The 22,702-nt window shown below is 58.5% G+C and overlaps 1 protein-coding gene across 4 annotated transcripts in view; it reads left to right on the top strand.

Annotated features, from left to right (window-relative positions):
• LOC115107637 (unconventional myosin-VI-like) overlaps nucleotides 1-22,702 on the top strand; it is a 157,375-nt gene that overhangs the window by 123,472 nt on the left and 11,201 nt on the right. For 3 of the 4 annotated variants that reach the window (XM_029631094.2, XM_065008694.1, XM_065008695.1), the window contains exons 31-32: nucleotides 608-646; nucleotides 2,434-2,540. In XM_029631094.2, coding sequence (XP_029486954.1) covers nucleotides 608-646; nucleotides 2,434-2,540 — 146 coding nt within the window. The remainder of the gene's footprint in view (nucleotides 1-607; nucleotides 647-2,433; nucleotides 2,541-22,702) is intronic. The other variant, XM_065008696.1, reaches the window with a different exon arrangement.

The raw sequence follows: 22,702 nt of genomic DNA, 5'->3' as shown, positions 1-22,702 counted from the left end.
GTGTTTTGAAGGGTCCTAATGGATGTGTCACATTGTGAATCAGATACATTCTGCTGTGCACTCACCTGTATGACACTCTCTGAAGTGGTGTTTTGAAGGGTCCTAATGGATTTGCCGTATGGTCCATTTCGCTTTTTTTTTTTTTAAGCCCTTGATCAATTTCTCGGAAATGTGCTCTCTCGTCAGGTAATAAGAAATCACTATGAAGGACAATTCCAGAGGATCTAGGCAGAGTGTAGATATTAGAATGTGCACGTTGTCTCAGTGTGCATCACCTGAGAGTGTCCCAATCATTATGTAACATCTTCCTCCTCAGAACAGCAGGAAGGAGTTCTGGGCTGTTTTTACAGCCTCATGTTGAAAAGATCACACACACACTACACAGACACGATTACACACACACACACACACACACACACACACACTGACAGATCAGCCTCTGTGTGTCACGCCACCTGTAAAGCATAAGCGTTCTCTCTCTACACGTCGTCTTCCTCTGTATGCCATCTTAGAACTGCAGTCATTGTACACGTGTGACAGTTGGATGGTATTGAAAGTTCTCCGTGGTTCTAACTGTTATTGTGCTGGGCTCATCATGTCCTTTTAGGGAGGAAATGGCCAAGGAAATGTCTGAGCTTCTGTCTAGGTGGGTAGAGATCCTTACTTTAAGTTCCATGATTGACATCTCAAAAAATCTTCACAATCACTTTAAACTCAATGGATAGAAACGGCATGATCAACAGAAGTATATGATGTGTGAATAAATACTAATCGTCTTAATAGGGATTCATCGCCTTAATTAGGTGTAATTCTGCATAATTCCACACAATTAACCATTAATCATTGTTCAGAATTCCTACACAATGGGGTGGGGCTCGCCACCATGCAAATTAATGATTGGTTTTCAAATCTTTTTAAGTTGTTAGATCTCAAACAATAACTTACTTTTAGCTAGCTTTTATTTCAAATAGCGGTAAGTAAATAATGGTGAGACTCAGTCTACAAACGGGACCTTGTCATATGTTGGTTCTAACTATTATAGTTAGTCACACATATAAGTCAGCCTTGTCCTGATTCCTGGCCACTAGTATCACACTGTAGTAGAGCAGCTGTTCTTTATTGGATCCCTGTTAGCTGATGCCATGGGGCCAGCCTCGCGCCATCACTACTGTCACTTTGTCTGTGTACTAATTGGCCTGCCTCTACTCCTCATAGCGACACATGGCCACCGGCCACAGGAAGTGGTGGCAGAAGGTGACCGGCCCTCTGGCCCTAGGTTAATGGAACAGCGTGCTTCAGGGGTCCCTGGAATAGCCACCAACTGCTCCAAGTGTGCGAGGACAGCTCCCCTGGGTGGAGAGGCTCAATTGCTCAGTCAGTCAATAGGATTATGGCGTGGATTGCCTCAGGTGGCCCAGGGTCCGCCCCCTAACTCCAGCCTCAGATCTAGAGAGTCAGTGTTCTAAAAGTGGCAAATCCCAGCCAGGACTTAATCAGCCCTGTCAGCAGTCAGCAGCACTGTGGTGGAGGTGACGGCAGAACAGACCAGCAACAAACAGCTGGAGAGAAGTACACATAGGGCCAGTTTCCTGGAGAGAGGTTAAGTCTTTAATCTTTGTCTGGGAAACCCTCCCTTACAATGGCCGGTCCAAATAATGCAGCACTGGACCAGTTCCATGACCAACAAGCTGCCTCACGCTACAGAAACCTGCTCCTATGCACCGTTCCAGCTCCAAATAGGAGTTGGTTTTGAATAGGCTGTGTTACTGCTGTGGGGTTGTTGAATTTCTCTGGTACAGTGCAGCTGACCAACTCGACATTATCCCCCTTATCAGCCTGCTCCCAAATTATGACCTTTGAAATCTCTTTCCTTGTGGATCGTGTCAATTTTGCTCTACTGTGGAGTAGGGTGAAATTTCCCCTAGACAGTGATCTTAAGTCAGTTTAGCGTTTTTCCCACTAATAGTTGCAGTTTGACGTTTATTGTCATGAATCTTGCCATGGAGGCAGAACTGAGTCGTTTTTGCTAGATAGGCCAGCTGCAAAATCAAAATTGTCTTTATTGTCTAAAAAACGTACTTTTGTTATCCTAACTTAAAGTTAGTGTTAGGCATTAGGGTTTGCAGTGTGGTTATGTTTAACGGCTTTGTGACGGTGCCAGCTAGTGACCACCTAGATCTGTACCCAGGGAAAACTTCACCCCGGAGCCGCCACTGTATACTGCTCTTGTTTTGGTTGTAACCCCACTGTGCTGGTTGTAACCCCACTGTGCTGGTTGTAACCCCACTGTCCTGGTTGTAACCCCACTGTCCTGGTGGTAACCCCACTGTGCTGGTTGTAACCCCACTGTCCTGGTGGTAATTCCACTGTCCTGGTGGTAACCCCACTGTGCTGGTTGTAACCCCACTGTCCTGGATGTGTCTGTGTTGCCAGAGGCCCACAGGTTCAGGCTACCAAAGCTGCTGCTGCAGGCACCAAGAAGTACGAGCTCAGCAAGTGGAAATACGCCGAGCTGAGGGACGCCATCAACACATCCTGTGGTAAGAAAGTCAGCCATGCCAAACATGTGGTTGAAAATCATTAAGAAACTTGACTCTGACATTTTGCTGTGATATTGCTCTTAACGATCCTCATGTCATATTGAACTGTCAGTTCTCTGAGCCTGTTTTGCTTAGGGTTAAAAGTGAGCTACGATTTTACAGCTTTTACTTGCTCTATGTTTATTTATTAATACCCACCTTATTATTTGATCACTTCATTTTACATGTTGATCAAATTCTTCTATCATTTGGTAGAACAGTATGGTACCCGTGTTCAAACGTAGTGCACTATGTAGGGAATAGGGTTTCATTTGGGACGTAGACTGATTGGCAGGTCCCCAAGCTCTGTGTCGTATGTGTCAAATATGCCCAACAATAGGTATCTGGGGCTGCAGACCCATCTGTATTGAAAGTAAAACATCTCAGTTTTCCTTCGAAACGATCAGGCATGCTGATGTTAAGTAGTATGCACATTGCAGGAAGACATTTTGACAGTGAAATGACTCATTTATCTGGAGGATAGGAAGCCATATTTGTGCACTCAACTTTAGCAAGGCACTTAGCAGGTATTAACCATCTAATTTCACACCATATTTCACTCCTGGACTTCAGCCAGTATGCTGATTGACAAGTTAAATGCATTTTAATCCTAGCAGCAATTGTTTTAGAATTTCATGAAGACATAGATTGACAGTGAAACTCATAATGCTGTCTCGTCTTTCTTCTTTTATGACTTTTAAATTGTTATTAAAGTAATGAAAATCTTCGAGTAGTATGTCTCAGACTTCTTTCTGTTGGTAGTCCTCCGTCCATCTGTCTGTTGGCAGTCCTTCCGTCTGTCTGTCTGTTGGCAGTCCGCCCATCCATCCGTCTGTCTGTTGTCCGCCCGTCTGTCTGTTGGCAGTCCGTCTGTCCGTCTGTCTTTTAGCAGTCCGCCCTTCCGTCTGTCTGTTGTCCGCCCATCTGTCTGTTGGCAGTCCGGCCGGCTGTCTGTCTGTTGGCAGTCCGCCCTTCCGTCTGTCTGTTGTCCGCCCGTCTGTCTGTTGGCAGTCCGGCCGGCCCTCTGTCTGTTGGCAGTCCGGCCGGCCGTCTGTCTGTTGGCAGTCCGCCCTTCCGTCTGTTGGCAGTCCGCCCGTCCGTCTGTCTGTTGGCAGTCTGTCTGTCTGTTGGCAGTCTGTCCGTCCGTCTGTCTGTTGGCAGTCCGCCCTTCCGTCTGTCTGTTGTCCGCCCGTCTGTCTGTTGCCAGTCCGCCCGTCCGTCTGTCTGTTGGCAGTCTGTCTGTTGGCAGTCCGCCCGTCCGTCTGTCTGTTGGCAGTCCGCCCTTCCGTCTGTTGGCAGTCCGCCCTTCCGTCTGTTGGCAGTCCGCCCCTCCATACATCTGTTGGCAGTCCGCCCGTCCATACATCTGTTGGCAGTCCTTAAGTCTGTTGGCAGTCCTTAAGTCTGTTGGCAGTCCGTCCGTCTGTCCGCTGGCAGTCCGTCTGTCTGTCTGTCTTTGCAGTCTGTCTGTCTGTTGGAAGTCCGTCTGTCTGTTGCCAGTCCGTCTGTTTGTTGGCAGTCCGTCCGTCTGTTGGCAGTCCATCTGTCTGTTGGCAGTCCGTCTGTCTGTTGGCAGTCCGTCTGTCTGTTGGCAGTCCGTCCGTCTGTTGGCAATCCCTCTATCTATCTGTCTGTTGGCAGTCCGTCTGTTGGCAGTCCCTCTATCTGTCTGTCTGTTGGCAGTCCGTCCGTCCGTCTGTTGGCAGTCCCTCCGTCCGCCCGTCTGTTGGCAGTCCCTCCATCCATCCGTCTGTTGGCAGTCCCTCCGTCTGTTGGCAGTCCCTCCATCCGTCCGTATGTTGGCAGTCCGTCCATCCGTTGGCCGTCCGTCTGTTGGCAGTCCCTCCGTCCGTCCGTCTGTTGGCAGTCCGTCCGTCTGTTGGCAGTCCCTCCGTCTGTTGGCAGTCCCTCCATCCGTCCGTATGTTGGCAGTCCGTCCATCCGTTGGCCGTCCGTCTGTTGGCAGTCCCTCCGTCCGTCCGTCTGTTGGCAGTCCCTCCGTCTGTTGGCAGTCCCTCCATCCGTCCGTCTGTTGGCAGTCCGTCCGTCTGTTGGCAGTCCGTCCATCCGTTGGCCGTCTGTCTGTTGGCAGTCCCTCCGTCCGTCTGTTGGAAGTCCCGCCGTCCGTCTGTTGGCAGTTCCTCCGTCCGTCCGTCTGTTGGCAGTCCCTCCGTCAATCCGTCTGTTGGCAGTCCGACCGTCCGTCCGTTGGCAGTCCGTCCGTCCGCTGGCAGTCCGTACGTCCGTTGGCAGTCCGCCCTTTCGTACGTCCGTTGGCAGTCCGTCCGTCCGTTGGCAGGCCATCCGCCCGTCTGTTGGCAGTCCGTCTGTCCGTTGGCCGTCCATCCGTCTGTTGGCAGTCCCTCCGTCCGTCTGTTGGCAGTCCCGCCGTCCGTCCGTCTGTTGGCAGTCCCGCCGTCCGTCCGTCTGTTGGCAGTCCCGCCGTCCGTCCGTCTGTTGGCAGTCCCGCCGTCCGTCCGTCTGTTGGCAGTCCCGCCGTCCGTCCGTCTGTTGGCAGTCCGTCCGTCTGTTGGCAGTCCGTCCGTCCGTTGGCAGTCCGTCCGTCTGTTGGAAGTCCCGCCCTGTCCGTCCGTCTGTTGGCAGTCCGTCCGTCTGTCTTTTAGCAGTCCGCCCTTCCGTCTGTCTGTTGTCCGCCCGTCTGTCTGTTGGCAGTCCGGCCGGCCGTCTGTCTGTTGGCAGTCCGCCCTTCCGTCTGTCTGTTGTCCGCCCGTCTGTCTGTTGGCAGTCCGCCCGTCCGTCTGTCTGTTGGCAGTCTGTCTGTCTGTTGGCAGTCTGTCCGTCCGTCTGTCTGTTGGCAGTCCGCCCTTCCGTCTGTCTGTTGTCCGCCCGTCTGTCTGTTGCCAGTCCGCCCGTCCGTCTGTCTGTTGGCAGTCTGTCTGTTGGCAGTCCGCCCGTCCGTCTGTCTGTTGGCAGACCGCCCTTCCGTTTGTTGGCAGTCCGCCCTTCCGTTTGTTGGCAGTCCGCCCCTCCATACATCTGTTGGCAGTCCGCCCGTCCATACATCTGTTGGCAGTCCTTAAGTCTGTTGGCAGTCCGTCCGTCTGTCCGCTGGCAGTCCGTCCGTCTGTCTGTCTGTCTTTGCAGTCTGTCTGTCTGTTGGCAGTCCGTCTGTCTGTTGGCAGTCCTTCTGTCTGTTGCCAGTCCGTCTGTTTGTTGGCAGTCCGTCCGTCTGTTGGCAGTCTGTCTGTTGGCAGTCCATCTGTCTGTTGGCAGTCTGTCTGTTGGCAGTCCGTCTATCTGTTGGCAGTCCGTCCGTCTGTTGGCAATCCCTCTATCTATCCGTCTGTTGGCAGTCCGTCTGTTGGCAGTCCCTCTATCTGTCTGTCTGTTGGCAGTCCGACCGTCTGTCTGTTGGCAGTCCGTCCGTCCGTCTGTTGGCAGTCCCTCCGTCCGCCCGTCTGTTGGCAGTCCCTCCATCCATCCGTCTGTTGGCAGTCCCTCCGTCTGTTGGCAGTCCATCCGTTGGCCGTCCGTCTGTTGGCAGTCCGTCCGTCTGTTGGCAGTCCCTCCGTCCGTCTGTTGGCAGTCCCTCCATCCGTCCGTCTGTTGGCAGTCCGTCCGTCTGTTGGCAGTCCGTCCGTCTGTTGGCAATCCATCCATCCGTTGGCAGTCCGTCCGTCTGTTGGCAGTCCCGCCGTCCGTCTGTCCGTTGGCAGTCCCACCCTGTCCGTCCGTCCGTTGGCAGTCCGTCCGTCTGTTGGAAGTCCCGCCCTGTCCGTCCGTCTGTTGGCAGTCCGTCCGTCTGTCTGTTGTCCGCCCGTCTGTCTGTTGGCAGTCCGGCCGGCCGTCTGTCTGTTGGCAGTCCGCCCTTCCGTCTGTCTGTTGTCCGCCCGTCTGTCTGTTGGCAGTCCGCCCGTCCGTCTGTCTGTTGGCAGTCTGTCTGTCTGTTGGCAGTCTGTCCGTCCGTCTGTCTGTTGGCAGTCCACCCTTCCGTCTGTCTATTGTCCGCCCGTCTGTCTGTTGCCAGTCCGCCCGTCCGTCTGTGTGTTGGCAGTCTGTCTGTTGGCAGTCCGCCCGTCCGTCTGTCTGTTGGCAGTCTATCTGTCTGTTGGCAGTCTGTCCGTCCGTCTGTCTGTTGGCAGTCCGCCCTTCCGTCTGTCTGTTGTCCGCCCGTCTGTCTGTTGCCCGTCCGTCTGTGTGTTGGCAGTCCGTCTGTTGGCAGTCCGTCCGTCCGTCTGTTGGCAGTCCGTCCGTCTGTTGGCAATCCATCCATCCGTTGGCAGTCCGTCCGTCTGTTGGCAGTCCCGCCGTCCGTCTGTCCGTTGGCAGTCCCACCCTGTCCGTCCGTCCGTTGGCAGTCCGTCCGTCTGTTGGAAGTCCCGCCCTGTCCGTCCGTCTGTTGGCAGTCCGTCCGTCTGTCTGTTGTCCGCCCGTCTGTCTGTTGGCAGTCCGGCCGGCCGTCTGTCTGTTGGCAGTCCGCCCTTCCGTCTGTCTGTTGTCCGCCCGTCTGTCTGTTGGCAGTCCGCCCGTCCGTCTGTCTGTTGGCAGTCTGTTGGCAGTCTGTCCGTCCGTGTGTCTGTTGGCAGTCCGCCCTTCCGTCTGTCTGTTGTCCGCCCGTCTGTCTGTTGGCAGTCCGCCCGTCCGTCTGTCTGTTGGCAGTCCGCCCGTCCGTCTCTGTTGGCAGTCCGCCCGTCCGTCTGTCTGTTGGCAGACCGCCCTTCCGTCTGGTCCGCCCTTCCGTCTGTTGGCAGTCCGCCCCTCCATACATCTGTTGGCAGTCCGCCCGTCCATACATCTGTTGGCAGTCCTTAAGTCTGTTGGCAGTCCGTCCGTCTGTCGGCTGGCAGTCCGTCTGTCTGTCTGTCTTTGCAGTCTGTCTGTCTGTTGGCAGTCCGTCTGTCTGTTGGCAGTCCATCTGTCTGTTGGCAGTCTGTCTGTCTGTTGGCAGTCCGCCCATCCGTCTGTCTGTTGTCCGCCCGTCTGTCTGTTGGCAGTCCGTCTGTCCGTCTGTCTTTCAGCAGTCCGCCCTTCCGTCTGTCTGTTGTCCGCCCATCTGTCTGTTGGCAGTCCGGCCGGCCGTCTGTCTGTTGGCAGTCCGCCCTTCCGTCTGTCTGTTGTCCGCCCGTCTGTCTGTTGGCAGTCCAGCCGGCCGTCTGTCTGTTGGCAGTCCGCCCTTCCGTCTGTTGGCAGTCCGCCCGTCCGTCTGTCTGTTGGCAGTCTGTCTGTCTGTTGGCAGTCTGTCCGTACATTTACATTTACATTTAAGTCATTTAGCAGACGCTCTTATCCAGAGTCCGCCCGTCCGTCTGTCTGTTGGCAGTCTGTCTGTTGGCAGTCCGCCCGTCCGTCTGTCTGTTGGCAGTCCGCCCTTCCGTCTGTTGGCAGTCCGCCCTTCCGTCTGTTGGCAGTCCGCCCGTCCATACATCTGTTGGCAGTCCTTAAGTCTGTTGGCAGTCCTTAAGTCTGTTGGCATTCCTTAAGTCTGTTGGCAGTCCGTCCGTCTGTCCGCTGGCAAGTCCGTCTGTCTGTCTGTCTTTGCAGTCTGTCTGTCTGTTGGCAGTCCGTCTGTCTGTTGCCAGTCCATCTGTCTGTTGGCAGTCCGTCTGTCTGTTGGCAGTCCGTCTGTCTGTTGGCAGTCCGTCCGTCTGTTGGCAATCCCTCTGTCTGTTGGCAGTCCGTCCGTCTGTTGGCAATCCCTCTATCTATCTGTCTGTTGGCAGTCCCTCTATCTGTCTGTTGGCAGTCCGACCGTCTGTCTGTTGGCAGTCCGTCCCTCCGTCCGTCCGTCTGTTGGCAGTCCCTCCGTCCGCCCGTCTGTTGGCAGTCCCTCCATCCATCCGTCTGTTGGCAGTCCCTCCGTCTGTTGGCAGTCCCTCCATCCGTCCGTCTGTTGGCAGTCCCTCCGTCCGTCCGTCTGTTGGCAGTCCGTCCGTCCGTTGGCAGTCCCTCCGTCCGTCTGTTGGCAGTCCGTCCGTCTGTTGGCAGTCCCTCCGTCTGTTGGCAGTCCCTCCATCCGTCCGTCTGTTGGCAGTCCGTCCGTCTGTTGGCAGTCCGTCCATCCGTTGGCCGTCTGTCTGTTGGCAGTCCCTCCGTCCGTCCGTCTGTTGGAAGTCCCGCCGTCCGTCTGTTGGCAGTTCCTCCGTCCGTCCGTCTGTTGGCAGTCCCTCCGTCAATCCGTCTGTTGGCAGTCCGACCGTCCGTCCGTTGGCAGTCCGTCCGTCCGCTGGCAGTCCGTACGTCCGTTGGCAGTCCGCCCTTTAAATGCGTCCGTTGGCAGTCCGTCCGTCCGTTGGCAGGCCATCCGCCCGTCTGTTGGCAGTCCGTCTGTCCGTTGGCCGTCCATCCGTCTGTTGGCAGTCCCTCCGTCCGTCTGTTGGCAGTCCGTCCGTCCGTCTGTTGGCAGTCCCGCCGTCCGTCCGTCTGTTGGCAGTCCCGCCGTCCGTCCGTCTGTTGGCAGTCCCGCCGTCCGTCCGTCTGTTGGCAGTCCGTCCGTCTGTTGGCAGTCCGTCCGTCTGTTGGCAGTCCGTCCGTCCGTTGGCAGTCCGTCCGTCTGTTGGAAGTCCCGCCCTGTCCGTCCGTCTGTTGGCAGTCCGTCCGTCTGTCTTTTAGCAGTCCGCCCTTCCGTCTGTCTGTTGTCCGCCCGTCTGTCTGTTGGCAGTCCGGCCGGCCGTCTGTCTGTTGGCAGTCCGCCCTTCCGTCTGTCTGTTGTCCGCCCGTCTGTCTGTTGGCAGTCCGCCCGTCCGTCTGTCTGTTGGCAGTCTGTCTGTCTGTTGGCAGTCTGTCCGTCCGTCTGTCTGTTGGCAGTCCGCCCTTCCGTCTGTCTGTTGTCCGCCCGTCTGTCTGTTGCCAGTCCGCCCGTCCGTCTGTCTGTTGGCAGTCTGTCTGTTGGCAGTCCGCCCGTCCGTCTGTCTGTTGGCAGACCGCCCTTCCGTCTGTTGGCAGTCCGCCCTTCCGTTTGTTGGCAGTCCGCCCCTCCATACGCCCGTTGGCAGTCCTTAAGTCTGTTGGCAGTCCGTCCGTCTGTCTGTCTGTCTTTGCAGTCTGTCTGTCTGTTGGCAGTCCGTCTGTCTGTTGGCAGTCCGTCTGTCTGTTGCCAGTCCGTCTGTTTGTTGGCAGTCCGTCCGTCTGTTGGCAGTCTGTCTGTTGGCAGTCCATCTGTCTGTTGGCAGTCTGTCTGTTGGCAGTCCGTCTATCTGTTGGCAGTCCGTCCGTCTGTTGGCAATCCCTCTATCTATCCGTCTGTTGGCAGTCCGTCTGTTGGCAGTCTGTCTGTTGGCAGTCCCTCTATCTGTCTGTCTGTTGGCAGTCCGACCGTCTGTCTGTTGGCAGTCCGTCCGTCCGTCTGTTGGCAGTCCCTCCGTCCGCCCGTCTGTTGGCAGTCCCTCCATCCATCCGTCTGTTGGCAGTCCATCCGTCTGTTGGCAGTCCCTCCGTCCGTCTGTTGGCAGTCCCTCCATCCGTCCGTCTGTTGGCAGTCCGTCCGTCTGTTGGCAGTCCGTCCGTCCGTTGGCATTCCGTCCATCTGTTGGAAGTCCCGCCCTGTCCGTCCGTCTGTTGGCAGTCCGTCCGTCTGTCTGTTGTCCGCCCGTCTGTCTGTTGGCAGTCCGGCCGGCCGTCTGTCTGTTGGCAGTCCGCCCTTCCGTCTGTCTGTTGTCCGCCCGTCTGTCTGTTGGCAGTCCGCCCGTCCGTCCGTCTGTTGGCAGTCCGTCCGTCTGTTGGCAATCCATCCATCCGTTGGCAGTCCGTCCGTCTGTTGGCAGTCCCGCCGTCCGTCTGTCCGTTGGCAGTCCCACCCTGTCCGTCCGTCCGTTGGCAGTCCGTCCGTCTGTTGGAAGTCCCGCCCTGTCCGTCCGTCTGTTGGCAGTCCGTCCGTCTGTCTGTTGTCCGCCCGTCTGTCTGTTGGCACTCCGGCCGGCCGTCTGTCTGTTGGCAGTCCGCCCTTCCGTCTGTCTGTTGTCTGTCTGTTGGCAGTCCGCCCGTCCGTCTGTCTGTTGGCAGTCTGTCTGTCTGTTGGCAGTCTGTCCGTCCGTCTGTCTGTTGGCAGTCCGCCCTTCCGTCTGTCTGTTGTCCGCCCGTCTGTCTGTTGGCAGTCCGCCCGTCCGTCTGTCTGTTGGCAGTCTGTCTGTTTGTTGGCAGTCTGTCCGTCCGTCTGTCTGTTGGCAGTCCGCCCTTCCGTCTGTCTGTTGTCCGCCCGTCTGTCTGTTGCCAGTCCGCCCGTCCGTCTGTGTATTGGCAGTCCGTCTGTTGGCAGTCCGTCCGTCCGTCTGTTGGCAGTCCGTCCGTCTGTTGGCAATCCATCCATCCGTTGGCAGTCCGTCCGTCTGTTGGCAGTCCCGCCGTCCGTCTGTCCGTTGGCAGTCCCACCCTGTCCGTCCGTCCGTTGGCAGTCCGTCCGTCTGTTGGAAGTCCCGCCCTGTCCGTCCGTCTGTTGGCAGTCCGTCCGTCTGTCTGTTGTCCGCCCGTCTGTCTGTTGGCAGTCCGGCCGGCCGTCTGTCTGTTGGCAGTCCGCCCTTCCGTCTGTCTGTTGTCCGCCCGTCTGTCTGTTGGCAGTCCGCCCGTCCGTCTGTCTGTTGGCAGTCTGTCCGTCCGTGTGTCTGTTGGCAGTCCGCCCTTCCGTCTGTCTGTTGTCCGCCCGTCTGTCTGTTGGCAGTCCGCCCGTCCGTCTGTCTGTTGGCAGTCCGCCCGTCCGTCTGTCTGTTGGCAGACCGCCCTTCCGTCTGTTGGCAGTCCGCCCTTCCGTCTGTTGGCAGTCCGCCCTTCCGTCTGTTGGCAGTCCGCCCCTCCATACATCTGTTGGCAGTCCGCCCGTCCATACATCTGTTGGCAGTCCTTAAGTCTGTTGGCAGTCCGTCCGTCTGTCGGCTGGCAGTCCGTCTGTCTGTCTGTCTTTGCAGTCTGTCTGTCTGTTGGCAGTCCGTCTGTCTGTTGGCAGTCCATCTGTCTGTTGGCAGTCTGTCTGTCTGTTGGCAGTCCGCCCATCCGTCTGTCTGTTGTCCGCCCGTCTGTCTGTTGGCTGTCCGTCTGTCTTTTAGCAGTCCGCCCTTCCGTCTGTCTGTTGTCCGCCCATCTGTCTGTTGGCAGTCCGGCCGGCCGTCTGTCTGTTGGCAGTCCGCCCTTCCGTCTGTCTGTTGTCCGCCCGTCTGTCTGTTGGCAGTCCAGCCGGCCGTCTGTCTGTTGGCAGTCCGCCCTTCCGTCTGTTGGCAGTCCGCCCGTCCGTCTGTCTGTTGGCAGTCTGTCTGTCTGTTGGCAGTCTGTCCGTACATTTACATTTACATTTAAGTCATTTAGCAGACGCTCTTATCCAGAGTCCGCCCGTCCGTCTGTCTGTTGGCAGTCTGTCTGTTGGCAGTCCGCCCGTCCGTCTGTCTGTTGGCAGTCCGCCCTTCCGTCTGTTGGCAGTCCGCCCTTCCGTCTGTTGGCAGTCCGCCCCTCCATACATCTGTTGGCAGTCCGCCCGTCCATACATCTGTTGGCAGTCCTTAAGTCTGTTGGCAGTCCTTAAGTCTGTTGGCAGTCCTTAAGTCTGTTGGCAGTCCGTCCGTCTGTCCGCTGGCAGTCCGTCTGTCTGTCTGTCTTTGCAGTCTGTCTGTCTGTTGGCAGTCCGTCTGTCTGTTGCCAGTCCATCTGTCTGTTGGCAGTCCGTCTGTCTGTTGGCAGTCCGTCTGTCTGTTGGCAGTCCGTCCGTCTGTTGGCAATCCCTCTGTCTGTTGGCAGTCCGTCCGTCTGTTGGCAATCCCTCTATCTATCTGTCTGTTGGCAGTCCGTCTGTTGGCAGTCCCTCTATCTGTCTGTCTGTTGGCAGTCCGACCGTCTGTCTGTTGGCAGTCCGTCCCTCCGTCCGTCCGTCTGTTGGCAGTCCCTCCGTCCGCCCGTCTGTTGGCAGTCCCTCCATCCATCCGTCTGTTGGCAGTCCCTCCGTCTGTTGGCAGTCCCTCCATCCGTCCGTATGTTGGCAGTCCGTCCATCCGTTGGCCGTCCGTCTGTTGGCAGTCCCTCCGTCTGTTGGCAGTCCGTCCGTCTGTTGGCAGTCCCTCCGTCCGTCTGTTGGCAGTCCGTCCGTCTGTTGGCAGTCCCTCCGTCTGTTGGCAGTCCCTCCATCCGTCCGTCTGTTGGCAGTCCGTCCGTCTGTTGGCAGTCCGTCCATCCGTTGGCCGTCTGTCTCTTGGCAGTCCCTCCGTCCGTCCGTCTGTTGGAAGTCCCGCCGTCCGTCTGTTGGCAGTTCCTCCGTCCGTCCGTCTGTTGGCATTCCCTCCGTCAATCCGTCTGTTGGCAGTCCGACCGTCCGTCCGTTGGGAGTCCGTCCGTCCGCTGGCAGTCCGTACGTCCGTTGGCAGTCCGCCCTTTCGTACGTCCGTTGGCAGTCCGTCCGTCCGTTGGCAGGCCATCCGCCCGTCTGTTGGCAGTCCGTCTGTCCGTTGGCCGTCCATCCGTCTGTTGGCAGTCCCTCCGTCCGTCTGTTGGCAGTCCCGCCGTCCGTCCGTCTGTTGGCAGTCCCGCCGTCCGTCCGTCTGTTGGCAGTCCCGCCGTCCGTCCGTCTGTTGGCAGTCCCGCCGTCCGTCCGTCTGTTGGCAGTCCCGCCGTCCGTCCGTCTGTTGGCAGTCCGTCCGTCTGTTGGCAGTCCGTCCGTCTGTTGGAAGTCCCGCCCTGTCCGTCCGTCTGTTGGCAGTCCGTCCGTCTGTCTTTTAGCAGTCCGCCCTTCCGTCTGTCTGTTGTCCGCCCGTCTGTCTGTTGGCAGTCCGGCCGGCCGTCTGTCTGTTGGCAGTCCGCCCTTCCGTCTGTCTGTTGTCCGCCCGTCTGTCTGTTGGCAGTCCGGCCGGCCGTCTGTCTGTTGGCAGTCCGCCCTTCCGTCTGTCTGTTGTCCGCCCGTCTGTCTGTTGGCAGTCCGCCCGTCCGTCTGTCTGTTGGCAGTCTGTCTGTCTGTTGGCAGTCTGTCCGTCCGTCTGTCTGTTGGCAGTCCGCCCTTCCGTCTGTCTGTTGTCCGCCCGTCTGTCTGTTGCCAGTCCGCCCGTCCGTCTGTCTGTTGGCAGTCTGTCTGTTGGCAGTCCGCCCGTCCGTCTGTCTGTTGGCAGACCGCCCTTCCGTCTGTTGGCAGTCCGCCCTTCCGTTTGTTGGCAGTCCGCCCCTCCATACATCTGTTGGCAGTCCGCCCGTCCATACATCTGTTGGCAGTCCTTAAGTCTGTTGGCAGTCCGTCCGTCTGTCCGCTGGCAGTCCGTCCGTCTGTCTGTCTGTCTTTGCAGTCTGTCTGTCTGTTGGCAGTCCGTCTGTCTGTTGCCAGTCCGTCTGTTTGTTGGCAGTCCGTCCGTCTGTTGGCAGTCTGTCTGTTGGCAGTCCATCTGTCTGTTGGCAGTCTGTCTGTTGGCAGTCCGTCTATCTGTTGGCAGTCCGTCCGTCTGTTGGCAATCCCTCTATCTATCCGTCTGTTGGCAGTCCGTCTGTTGGCAGTCCCTCTATCTGTCTGTCTGTTGGCAGTCCGACCGTCTGTCTGTTGGCAGTCCGTCCGTCCGTCTGTTGGCAGTCCCTCCGTCCGCCCGTCTGTTGGCAGTCCCTCCATCCATCCGTCTGTTGGCAGTCCCTCCGTCTGTTGGCAGTCCATCCGTTGGCCGTCCGTCTGTTGGCAGTCCGTCCGCGTGTTGGCAGTCCCTCCGTCCGTCTGTTGGCAGTCCCTCCGTCCGTCTGTTGGCAGTCCGTCCGTCTGTTGGCAGTCCGTCCGTCCGTTGGCATTCCGTCCGTCTGTTGGAAGTCGCCCTGTCCGTCCGTCTGTTGGCAGTCCGTCCGTCCGTCTGTTGGCAGTCCGTCCGTCTGTTGGCAATCCATCCATCCGTTGGCAGTCCGTCCGTCTGTTGGCAGTCCGCCCGTCCGTCTGTCCGTTGGCAGTCCCACCCTGTCCGTCCGTCCGTTGGCAGTCCGTCCGTCTGTTGGAAGTCCCGCCCTGTCCGTCCGTCTGTTGGCAGTCAGTCCGTCTGTCTGTTGTCCGCCCGTCTGTCTGTTGGCAGTCCGGCCGGCCGTCTGTCTGTTGGCAGTCCGCCCTTCCGTCTGTCTGTTGTCCGCCCCGTCTGTCTGTTGGCAGTCCGCCCGTCCGTCTGTCTGTTGGCAGTCTGTCTGTCTGTTGGCAGTCTGTCCGTCCGTCTGTCTGTTGGCAGTCCGCCCTTCCGTCTGTCTGTTGTCCGCCCGTCTGTCTGTTGCCAGTCCGCCCGTCCGTCTGTGTGTTGGCAGTCTGTCTGTTGGCAGTCCGCCCGTCCGTCTGTCTGTTGGCAGTCTGTCTGTCTGTTGGCAGTCTGTCCGTCCGTCTGTCTGTTGGCAGTCTGCCCTTCCGTCTGTCTGTTGTCCGCCCGTCTGTCTGTTGCCAGTCCGCCCGTCCGTCTGTGTGTTGGCAGTCCGTCTGTTGGCAGTCCGTCCGTCCGTCTGTTGGCAATCCATCCATCCGTTGGCAGTCCGTCCGTCTGTTGGCAGTCCCGCCCGTCCGTCTGTCCGTTGGCAGTCCCACCCTGTCCGTCCGTCCGTTGGCAGTCCGTCCGTCTGTTGGAAGTCCCGCCCTGTCCGTCCGTCTGTTGGCAGTCCGTCCGTCTGTCTGTTGTCCGCCCGTCTGTCTGTTGGCAGTCCGGCCGGCCGTCTGTCTGTTGGCAGTCCGCCCTTCCGTCTGTCTGTTGTCCGCCCGTCTGTCTGTTGGCAGTCCGCCCGTCCGTCTGTCTGTTGGCAGACCGCCCTTCCGTCTGTTGGCAGTCCGCCCTTCCGTCTGTTGGCAGTCCGCCCCTCCATACATCTGTTGGCAGTCCGCCCGTCCATACATCTGTTGGCAGTCCTTAAGTCTGTTGGCAGTCCGTCCGTCTGTCGGCTGGCAGTCCGTCTGTCTGTCTGTCTTTGCAGTCTGTCTGTCTGTTGGCAGTCCGTCTGTCTGTTGGCAGTCCATCTGTCTGTTGGCAGTCTGTCTGTCTGTTGGCAGTCCGCCCATCCGTCTGTCTGTTGTCCGCCCGTCTGTCTGTTGGCAGTCCGTCTGTCCGTCTGTCTTTTAGCAGTCCGCCCTTCCGTCTGTCTGTTGTCCGCCCATCTGTCTGTTGGCAGTCCGGCCGGCCGTCTGTCTGTTGGCAGTCCGCCCTTCCGTCTGTCTGTTGTCCGCCCGTCTGTCTGTTGGCAGTCCAGCCGGCCGTCTGTCTGTTGGCAGTCCGCCCTTCCGTCTGTTGGCAGTCCGCCCGTCCGTCTGTCTGTTGGCAGTCTGTCTGTCTGTTGGCAGTCTGTCCGTACATTTACATTTACATTTAAGTCATTTAGCAGACGCTCTTATCCAGAGCGACTTACAAATTGGTGCTTTCACCTTATGACATCCAGTGGAACAGCCACTTTACAATAGTGCATCTAGGTCTTTTAAGGGGGGGGGGGGGTGAGAAGGATTACTTTATCCTATCCTAGGTATTCCTTAAAGAGGTGGGGTTTCAGGTGTCTCCGGAAGGTGGTGATTGACTCCGCTGTCCTGGCGTCGTGAGGGAGTTTGTTCCACCATTGGGGGGCCAGAGCAGCGAACAGTTTTGACTGGGCTGAGCGGGAACTGTACTTCCTCAGTGGTAGGGAGGCGAGCAGGCCAGAGGTGGATGAACGCAGTGCCCTTGTTTGGGTGTAGGGCCTGATCAGAGCCTGGAGGTACTGAGGTGCCGTTCCCCTCACAGCTCCGTAGGCAAGCACCATGGTCTTGTAGCGGATGCGAGCTTCAACTGGAAGCCAGTGGAGAGAGCGGAGGAGCGGGGTGACGTGAGAGAACTTGGGAAGGTTGAACACCAGACGGGCTGCGGCGTTCTGGATGAGTTGTAGGGGTTTAATGGCACAGGCAGGGAGCCCAGCCAACAGCGAGTTGCAGTAATCCAGACGGGAGATGACAAGTGCCTGGATTAGGACCTGCGCCGCTTCCTGTGTGAGGCAGGGTCGTACTCTGCGGATGTTGTAGAGCATGAACCTACAGGAACGGGCCACCGCCTTGATGTTATTTGAGAACGACAGGGTGTTGTCCAGGATCACGCCAAGGTTCTTAGCGCTCTGGGACGAGGACACAATGGAGTTGTCAACCGTGATGGCGAGATCATGGAACGGGCAGTCCTTCCCCGGGAGGAAGAGCAGCTCCGTCTTGCCGAGGTTCAGCTTGAGGTGATGATCCGTCATCCACACTGATATGTCTGCCAGACATGCAGAGATGCGATTCGCCACCTGGTCATCAGAAGGGGAAAGGAGAAGATTAATTGTGTGTCGTCTGCATAGCAGACGTCTGTCTGTTGGCAGTCCGCCCTTCCGTCTGTCTGTTGTCCGCCCGTCTGTCTGTTGCCAGTCCGCCCGTCCGTCTGTCTGTTGGCAGTCTGTCTGTTGGCAGTCCGCCCGTCCGTCTGTTGGCAGACCGCCCTTCCGTCTGTTGGCAGTCCGCTCTTCCGTCTGTTGGCAGTCCGCCCCTCCATACATCTGTTGTCAGTCCGCCCGTCCATACATCTGTTGGCAGTCCTTAAGTCTGTTGGCAGTCCTTAAGTCTGTTGGCAGTCCGTTCGTCTGTCCGCTGGCAGTCCGTCTGTCTGTCTGTCTTTGCAGTCTGTCTGTCTGTTGGCAGTCCGTCTGTCTGTTGCCAGTCCGTCTGTTTGTTGGCAGTCCGTCCGTCTGTTGGCAGTCTGTCTGTTGGCAGTCCATCTGTCTGTTGGCAGTCTGTCTGTTGGCAGTCCGTCTGTCTGTTGGCAGTCCGTCTGTTGGCAATCCCTCTATCTATCCGTCTGTTGGCAGTCCGTCTGTTGGCAGTCTGTCTGTTGGCAGTCCGACCGTCTGTCTGTTGGCAGTCCGTCCCTCCGTCCGTCTGTTGGCAGTCCCTCCGTCCGCCCGTCTGTTGGCAGTCCCTCCATCTGTCTGTTGGCAGTCCCTCCGTCTGTTGGCAGTCCGTCCATCCGTTGGCCGTCCGTCTGTTGGCAGTCCGTCCGTCTGTTGGCAGTCCCTCCATCCGTCCGTCTGTTGGCAGTCCCTCCGTATGTTGGCATTCCGTCCATCCGTTGGCCGTCCGTCTGTTGGCAGTCCGTCCGTCTGTTGGCAGTCTGTCCGTCTGTTGGCAGTCCCTCCGTCCGTCTGTTGGCAGTCCCTCCATCCGTCCGTCTGTTGGCATTCCGTCCGTCTGTTGGCAGTCCCTCCGTCTGTTGGCAGTCCCTCCATCCGTCCGTCTGTTGGCAGTCCGTCCGTCTGTTGGCAGTCCGTCCATCCGTTGGCCGTCCGTCTGTTGGCAGTCCGTCTGTTGGAAGTCCCGCCGTCCGTCTGTTGGCAGTTCCTCCATCCGTCCGTCCGTCTGTTGGCAGTCCCTCCGTCAATCCGTCTGTTGGCAGTCCGACCGTCCGTCCGTTGGCAGTCCGTCCGTCCGCTGGCAGTCCGTACGTCCGTTGGCAGTCCGCCCTTTCGTACGTCCGTTGGCAGTCCGTCCGTCTGTTGGAAGTCCCGCCCTGTCCGTCCGTCTGTTGGCAGTCTGTCTGTTGGCAGTCCATCTGTCTGTTGGCAGTCTGTCTGTTGGCAGTCCGTCTATCTGTTGGCAGTCCGTCCGTCTGTTGGCAATCCCTCTATCTATCCGTCTGTTGGCAGTCCGTCTGTTGGCAGTCCCTCTATCTGTCTGTCTGTTGGCAGTCCGACCGTCTGTCTGTTGGCAGTCCGTCCGTCCGTCTGTTGGCAGTCCCTCCGTCCGCCCGTCTGTTGGCAGTCCCTCCATCCATCCGTCTGTTGGCAGTCCCTCCGTCTGTTGGCAGTCCATCCGTTGGCCGTCCGTCTGTTGGCAGTCCGTCCGCGTGTTGGCAGTCCCTCCGTCCGTCTGTTGGCAGTCCCTCCGTCCGTCTGTTGGCAGTCCGTCCGTCTGTTGGCAGTCCGTCCGTCCGTTGGCATTCCGTCCGTCTGTTGGAAGTCCCGCCCTGTCCGTCCGTCTGTTGGCAGTCCGTCCGTCCGTCTGTTGGCAGTCCGTCCGTCTGTTGGCAATCCATCCATCCGTTGGCAGTCCGTCCGTCTGTTGGCAGTCCCGCCGTCCGTCTGTCCGTTGGCAGTCCCACCCTGTCCGTCCGTCCGTTGGCAGTCCGTCCGTCTGTTGGAAGTCCCGCCCTGTCCGTCCGTCTGTTGGCAGTCAGTCCGTCTGTCTGTTGTCCGCCCGTCTGTCTGTTGGCAGTCCGGCCGGCCGTCTGTCTGTTGGCAGTCCGCCCTTCCGTCTGTCTGTTGTCCGCCCGTCTGTCTGTTGGCAGTCCGCCCGTCCGTCTGTCTGTTGGCAGTCTGTCTGTCTGTTGGCAGTCTGTCCGTCCGTCTGTCTGTTGGCAGTCCGCCCTTCCGTCTGTCTGTTGTCCGCCCGTCTGTCTGTTGCCAGTCCGCCCGTCCGTCTGTGTGTTGGCAGTCTGTCTGTTGGCAGTCCGCCCGTCCGTCTGTCTGTTGGCAGTCTGTCTGTCTGTTGGCAGTCTGTCCGTCCGTCTGTCTGTTGGCAGTCTGCCCTTCCGTCTGTCTGTTGTCCGCCCGTCTGTCTGTTGCCAGTCCGCCCGTCCGTCTGTGTGTTGGCAGTCCGTCTGTTGGCAGTCCGTCCGTCCGTCTGTTGGCAATCCATCCATCCGTTGGCAGTCCGTCCGTCTGTTGGCAGTCCCGCCGTCCGTCTGTCCGTTGGCAGTCCCACCCTGTCCGTCCGTCCGTTGGCAGTCCGTCCGTCTGTTGGAAGTCCCGCCCTGTCCGTCCGTCTGTTGGCAGTCCGTCCGTCTGTCTGTTGTCCGCCCGTCTGTCTGTTGGCAGTCCGGCCGGCCGTCTGTCTGTTGGCAGTCCGCCCTTCCGTCTGTCTGTTGTCCGCCCGTCTGTCTGTTGGCAGTCCGCCCGTCCGTCTGTCTGTTGGCAGACCGCCCTTCCGTCTGTTGGCAGTCCGCCCTTCCGTCTGTTGGCAGTCCGCCCCTCCATACATCTGTTGGCAGTCCGCCCGTCCATACATCTGTTGGCAGTCCTTAAGTCTGTTGGCAGTCCGTCCGTCTGTCGGCTGGCAGTCCGTCTGTCTGTCTGTCTTTGCAGTCTGTCTGTCTGTTGGCAGTCCGTCTGTCTGTTGGCAGTCCATCTGTCTGTTGGCAGTCTGTCTGTCTGTTGGCAGTCCGCCCATCCGTCTGTCTGTTGTCCGCCCGTCTGTCTGTTGGCAGTCCGTCTGTCCGTCTGTCTTTTAGCAGTCCGCCCTTCCGTCTGTCTGTTGTCCGCCCATCTGTCTGTTGGCAGTCCGGCCGGCCGTCTGTCTGTTGGCAGTCCGCCCTTCCGTCTGTCTGTTGTCCGCCCGTCTGTCTGTTGGCAGTCCAGCCGGCCGTCTGTCTGTTGGCAGTCCGCCCTTCCGTCTGTTGGCAGTCCGCCCGTCCGTCTGTCTGTTGGCAGTCTGTCTGTCTGTTGGCAGTCTGTCCGTACATTTACATTTACATTTAAGTCATTTAGCAGACGCTCTTATCCAGAGCGACTTACAAATTGGTGCTTTCACCTTATGACATCCAGTGGAACAGCCACTTTACAATAGTGCATCTAGGTCTTTTAAGGGGGAGGGGGTGAGAAGGATTACTTTATCCTATCCTAGGTATTCCTTAAAGAGGTGGGGTTTCAGGTGTCTCCGGAAGGTGGTGATTGACTCCGCTGTCCTGGCGTCGTGAGGGAGTTTGTTCCACCATTGGGGGCCAGAGCAGCGAACAGTTTTGACTGGGCTGAGCGGGAACTGTACTTCCTCAGTGGTAGGGAGGCGAGCAGGCCAGAGGTGGATGAACGCAGTGCCCTTGTTTGGGTGTAGGGCCTGATCAGAGCCTGGAGGTACTGAGGTGCCGTTCCCCTCACAGCTCCGTAGGCAAGCACCATGGTCTTGTAGCGGATGCGAGCTTCAACTGGAAGCCAGTGGAGAGAGCGGAGGAGCGGGGTGACGTGAGAGAACTTGGGAAGGTTGAACACCAGACGGGCTGCGGCGTTCTGGATGAGTTGTAGGGGTTTAATGGCACAGGCAGGGAGCCCAGCCAACAGCGAGTTGCAGTAATCCAGACGGGAGATGACAAGTGCCTGGATTAGGACCTGCGCCGCTTCCTGTGTGAGGCAGGGTCGTACTCTGCGGATGTTGTAGAGCATGAACCTACAGGAACGGGCCACCGCCTTGATGTTATTTGAGAACGACAGGGTGTTGTCCAGGATCACGCCAAGGTTCTTAGCGCTCTGGGACGAGGACACAATGGAGTTGTCAACCGTGATGGCGAGATCATGGAACGGGCAGTCCTTCCCCGGGAGGAAGAGCAGCTCCGTCTTGCCGAGGTTCAGCTTGAGGTGATGATCCGTCATCCACACTGATATGTCTGCCAGACATGCAGAGATGCGATTCGCCACCTGGTCATCAGAAGGGGGAAAGGAGAAGATTAATTGTGTGTCGTCTGCATAGCAGACGTCTGTCTGTTGGCAGTCCGCCCTTCCGTCTGTCTGTTGTCCGCCCGTCTGTCTGTTGCCAGTCCGCCCGTCCGTCTGTCTGTTGGCAGTCTGTCTGTTGGCAGTCCGCCCGTCCGTCTGTTGGCAGACCGCCCTTCCGTCTGTTGGCAGTCCGCTCTTCCGTCTGTTGGCAGTCCGCCCCTCCATACATCTGTTGTCAGTCCGCCCGTCCATACATCTGTTGGCAGTCCTTAAGTCTGTTGGCAGTCCTTAAGTCTGTTGGCAGTCCGTTCGTCTGTCCGCTGGCAGTCCGTCTGTCTGTCTGTCTTTGCAGTCTGTCTGTCTGTTGGCAGTCCGTCTGTCTGTTGCCAGTCCGTCTGTTTGTTGGCAGTCCGTCCGTCTGTTGGCAGTCTGTCTGTTGGCAGTCCATCTGTCTGTTGGCAGTCTGTCTGTTGGCAGTCCGTCTGTCTGTTGGCAGTCCGTCTGTTGGCAATCCCTCTATCTATCCGTCTGTTGGCAGTCCGTCTGTTGGCAGTCTGTCTGTTGGCAGTCCGACCGTCTGTCTGTTGGCAGTCCGTCCCTCCGTCCGTCTGTTGGCAGTCCCTCCGTCCGCCCGTCTGTTGGCAGTCCCTCCATCTGTCTGTTGGCAGTCCCTCCGTCTGTTGGCAGTCCGTCCATCCGTTGGCCGTCCGTCTGTTGGCAGTCCGTCCGTCTGTTGGCAGTCCCTCCATCCGTCCGTCTGTTGGCAGTCCCTCCGTATGTTGGCATTCCGTCCATCCGTTGGCCGTCCGTCTGTTGGCAGTCCGTCCGTCTGTTGGCAGTCTGTCCGTCTGTTGGCAGTCCCTCCGTCCGTCTGTTGGCAGTCCCTCCATCCGTCCGTCTGTTGGCATTCCGTCCGTCTGTTGGCAGTCCCTCCGTCTGTTGGCAGTCCCTCCATCCGTCCGTCTGTTGGCAGTCCGTCCGTCTGTTGGCAGTCCGTCCATCCGTTGGCCGTCCGTCTGTTGGCAGTCCGTCTGTTGGAAGTCCCGCCGTCCGTCTGTTGGCAGTTCCTCCATCCGTCCGTCCGTCTGTTGGCAGTCCCTCCGTCAATCCGTCTGTTGGCAGTCCGACCGTCCGTCCGTTGGCAGTCCGTCCGTCCGCTGGCAGTCCGTACGTCCGTTGGCAGTCCGCCCTTTCGTACGTCCGTTGGCAGTCCGCCCGTCCGTTGGCAGGCCATCCGCCCGTCCGTTGGCAGGCCATCCGCCCGTCTGTTGGCAGTCCGTCTGTCCGTTGGCCGTCCATCCGTCTGTTGGCAGTCCCTCCGTCCGTCTGTTGGCAGTCCCGCCGTCCGTCCGTCTGTTGGCAGTCCCGCCGTCCGTCCGTCTGTTGGCAGTCCCGCCGTCCGTCCGTCTGTTGGCAGTCCGTCCGTCCGTCTGTTGGCAGTCCGCCCGTCTGTTGGCAGTCCGTCCGTCTGTTGGCAGTCCGTCCGTCTGTTGGCAGCCCGTTCGTCCGTTGGCAGTCCGTCCGTCTGTTGGAAGTCCCGCCCTGTCCGTCCGTCTGTTGGCAGTCCGTCCGTCCGTCTGTTGGCAGTCCGTCCGTCTGTTGGCAATCCGTCCATCCGTTGGCAGTCCGTCCGTCTGTTGGCAGTCCCGCCGTCCGTCTGTCCGTTGGCAGTCCCACCCTGTCCGTCCGTCTGTTGGCAGTCCGTCTGTCTGTTGGCAGTCCATCCGTCCGTCTGTTGGCAGTTCCTCCCTCCGTCAATCCGTCTGTTGGCAGTCCCTCCGTCCGTCTGTCTGTCTGTGTGT

This window comes from Oncorhynchus nerka, linkage group LG24, assembly GCF_034236695.1.
Source record: "Oncorhynchus nerka isolate Pitt River linkage group LG24, Oner_Uvic_2.0, whole genome shotgun sequence".
Lineage (NCBI taxonomy): Eukaryota > Metazoa > Chordata > Actinopteri > Salmoniformes > Salmonidae > Oncorhynchus > Oncorhynchus nerka.
Note: the sequence above shows the minus strand (reverse complement) of the source record. Positions and strands in the feature narration are given on the sequence as shown.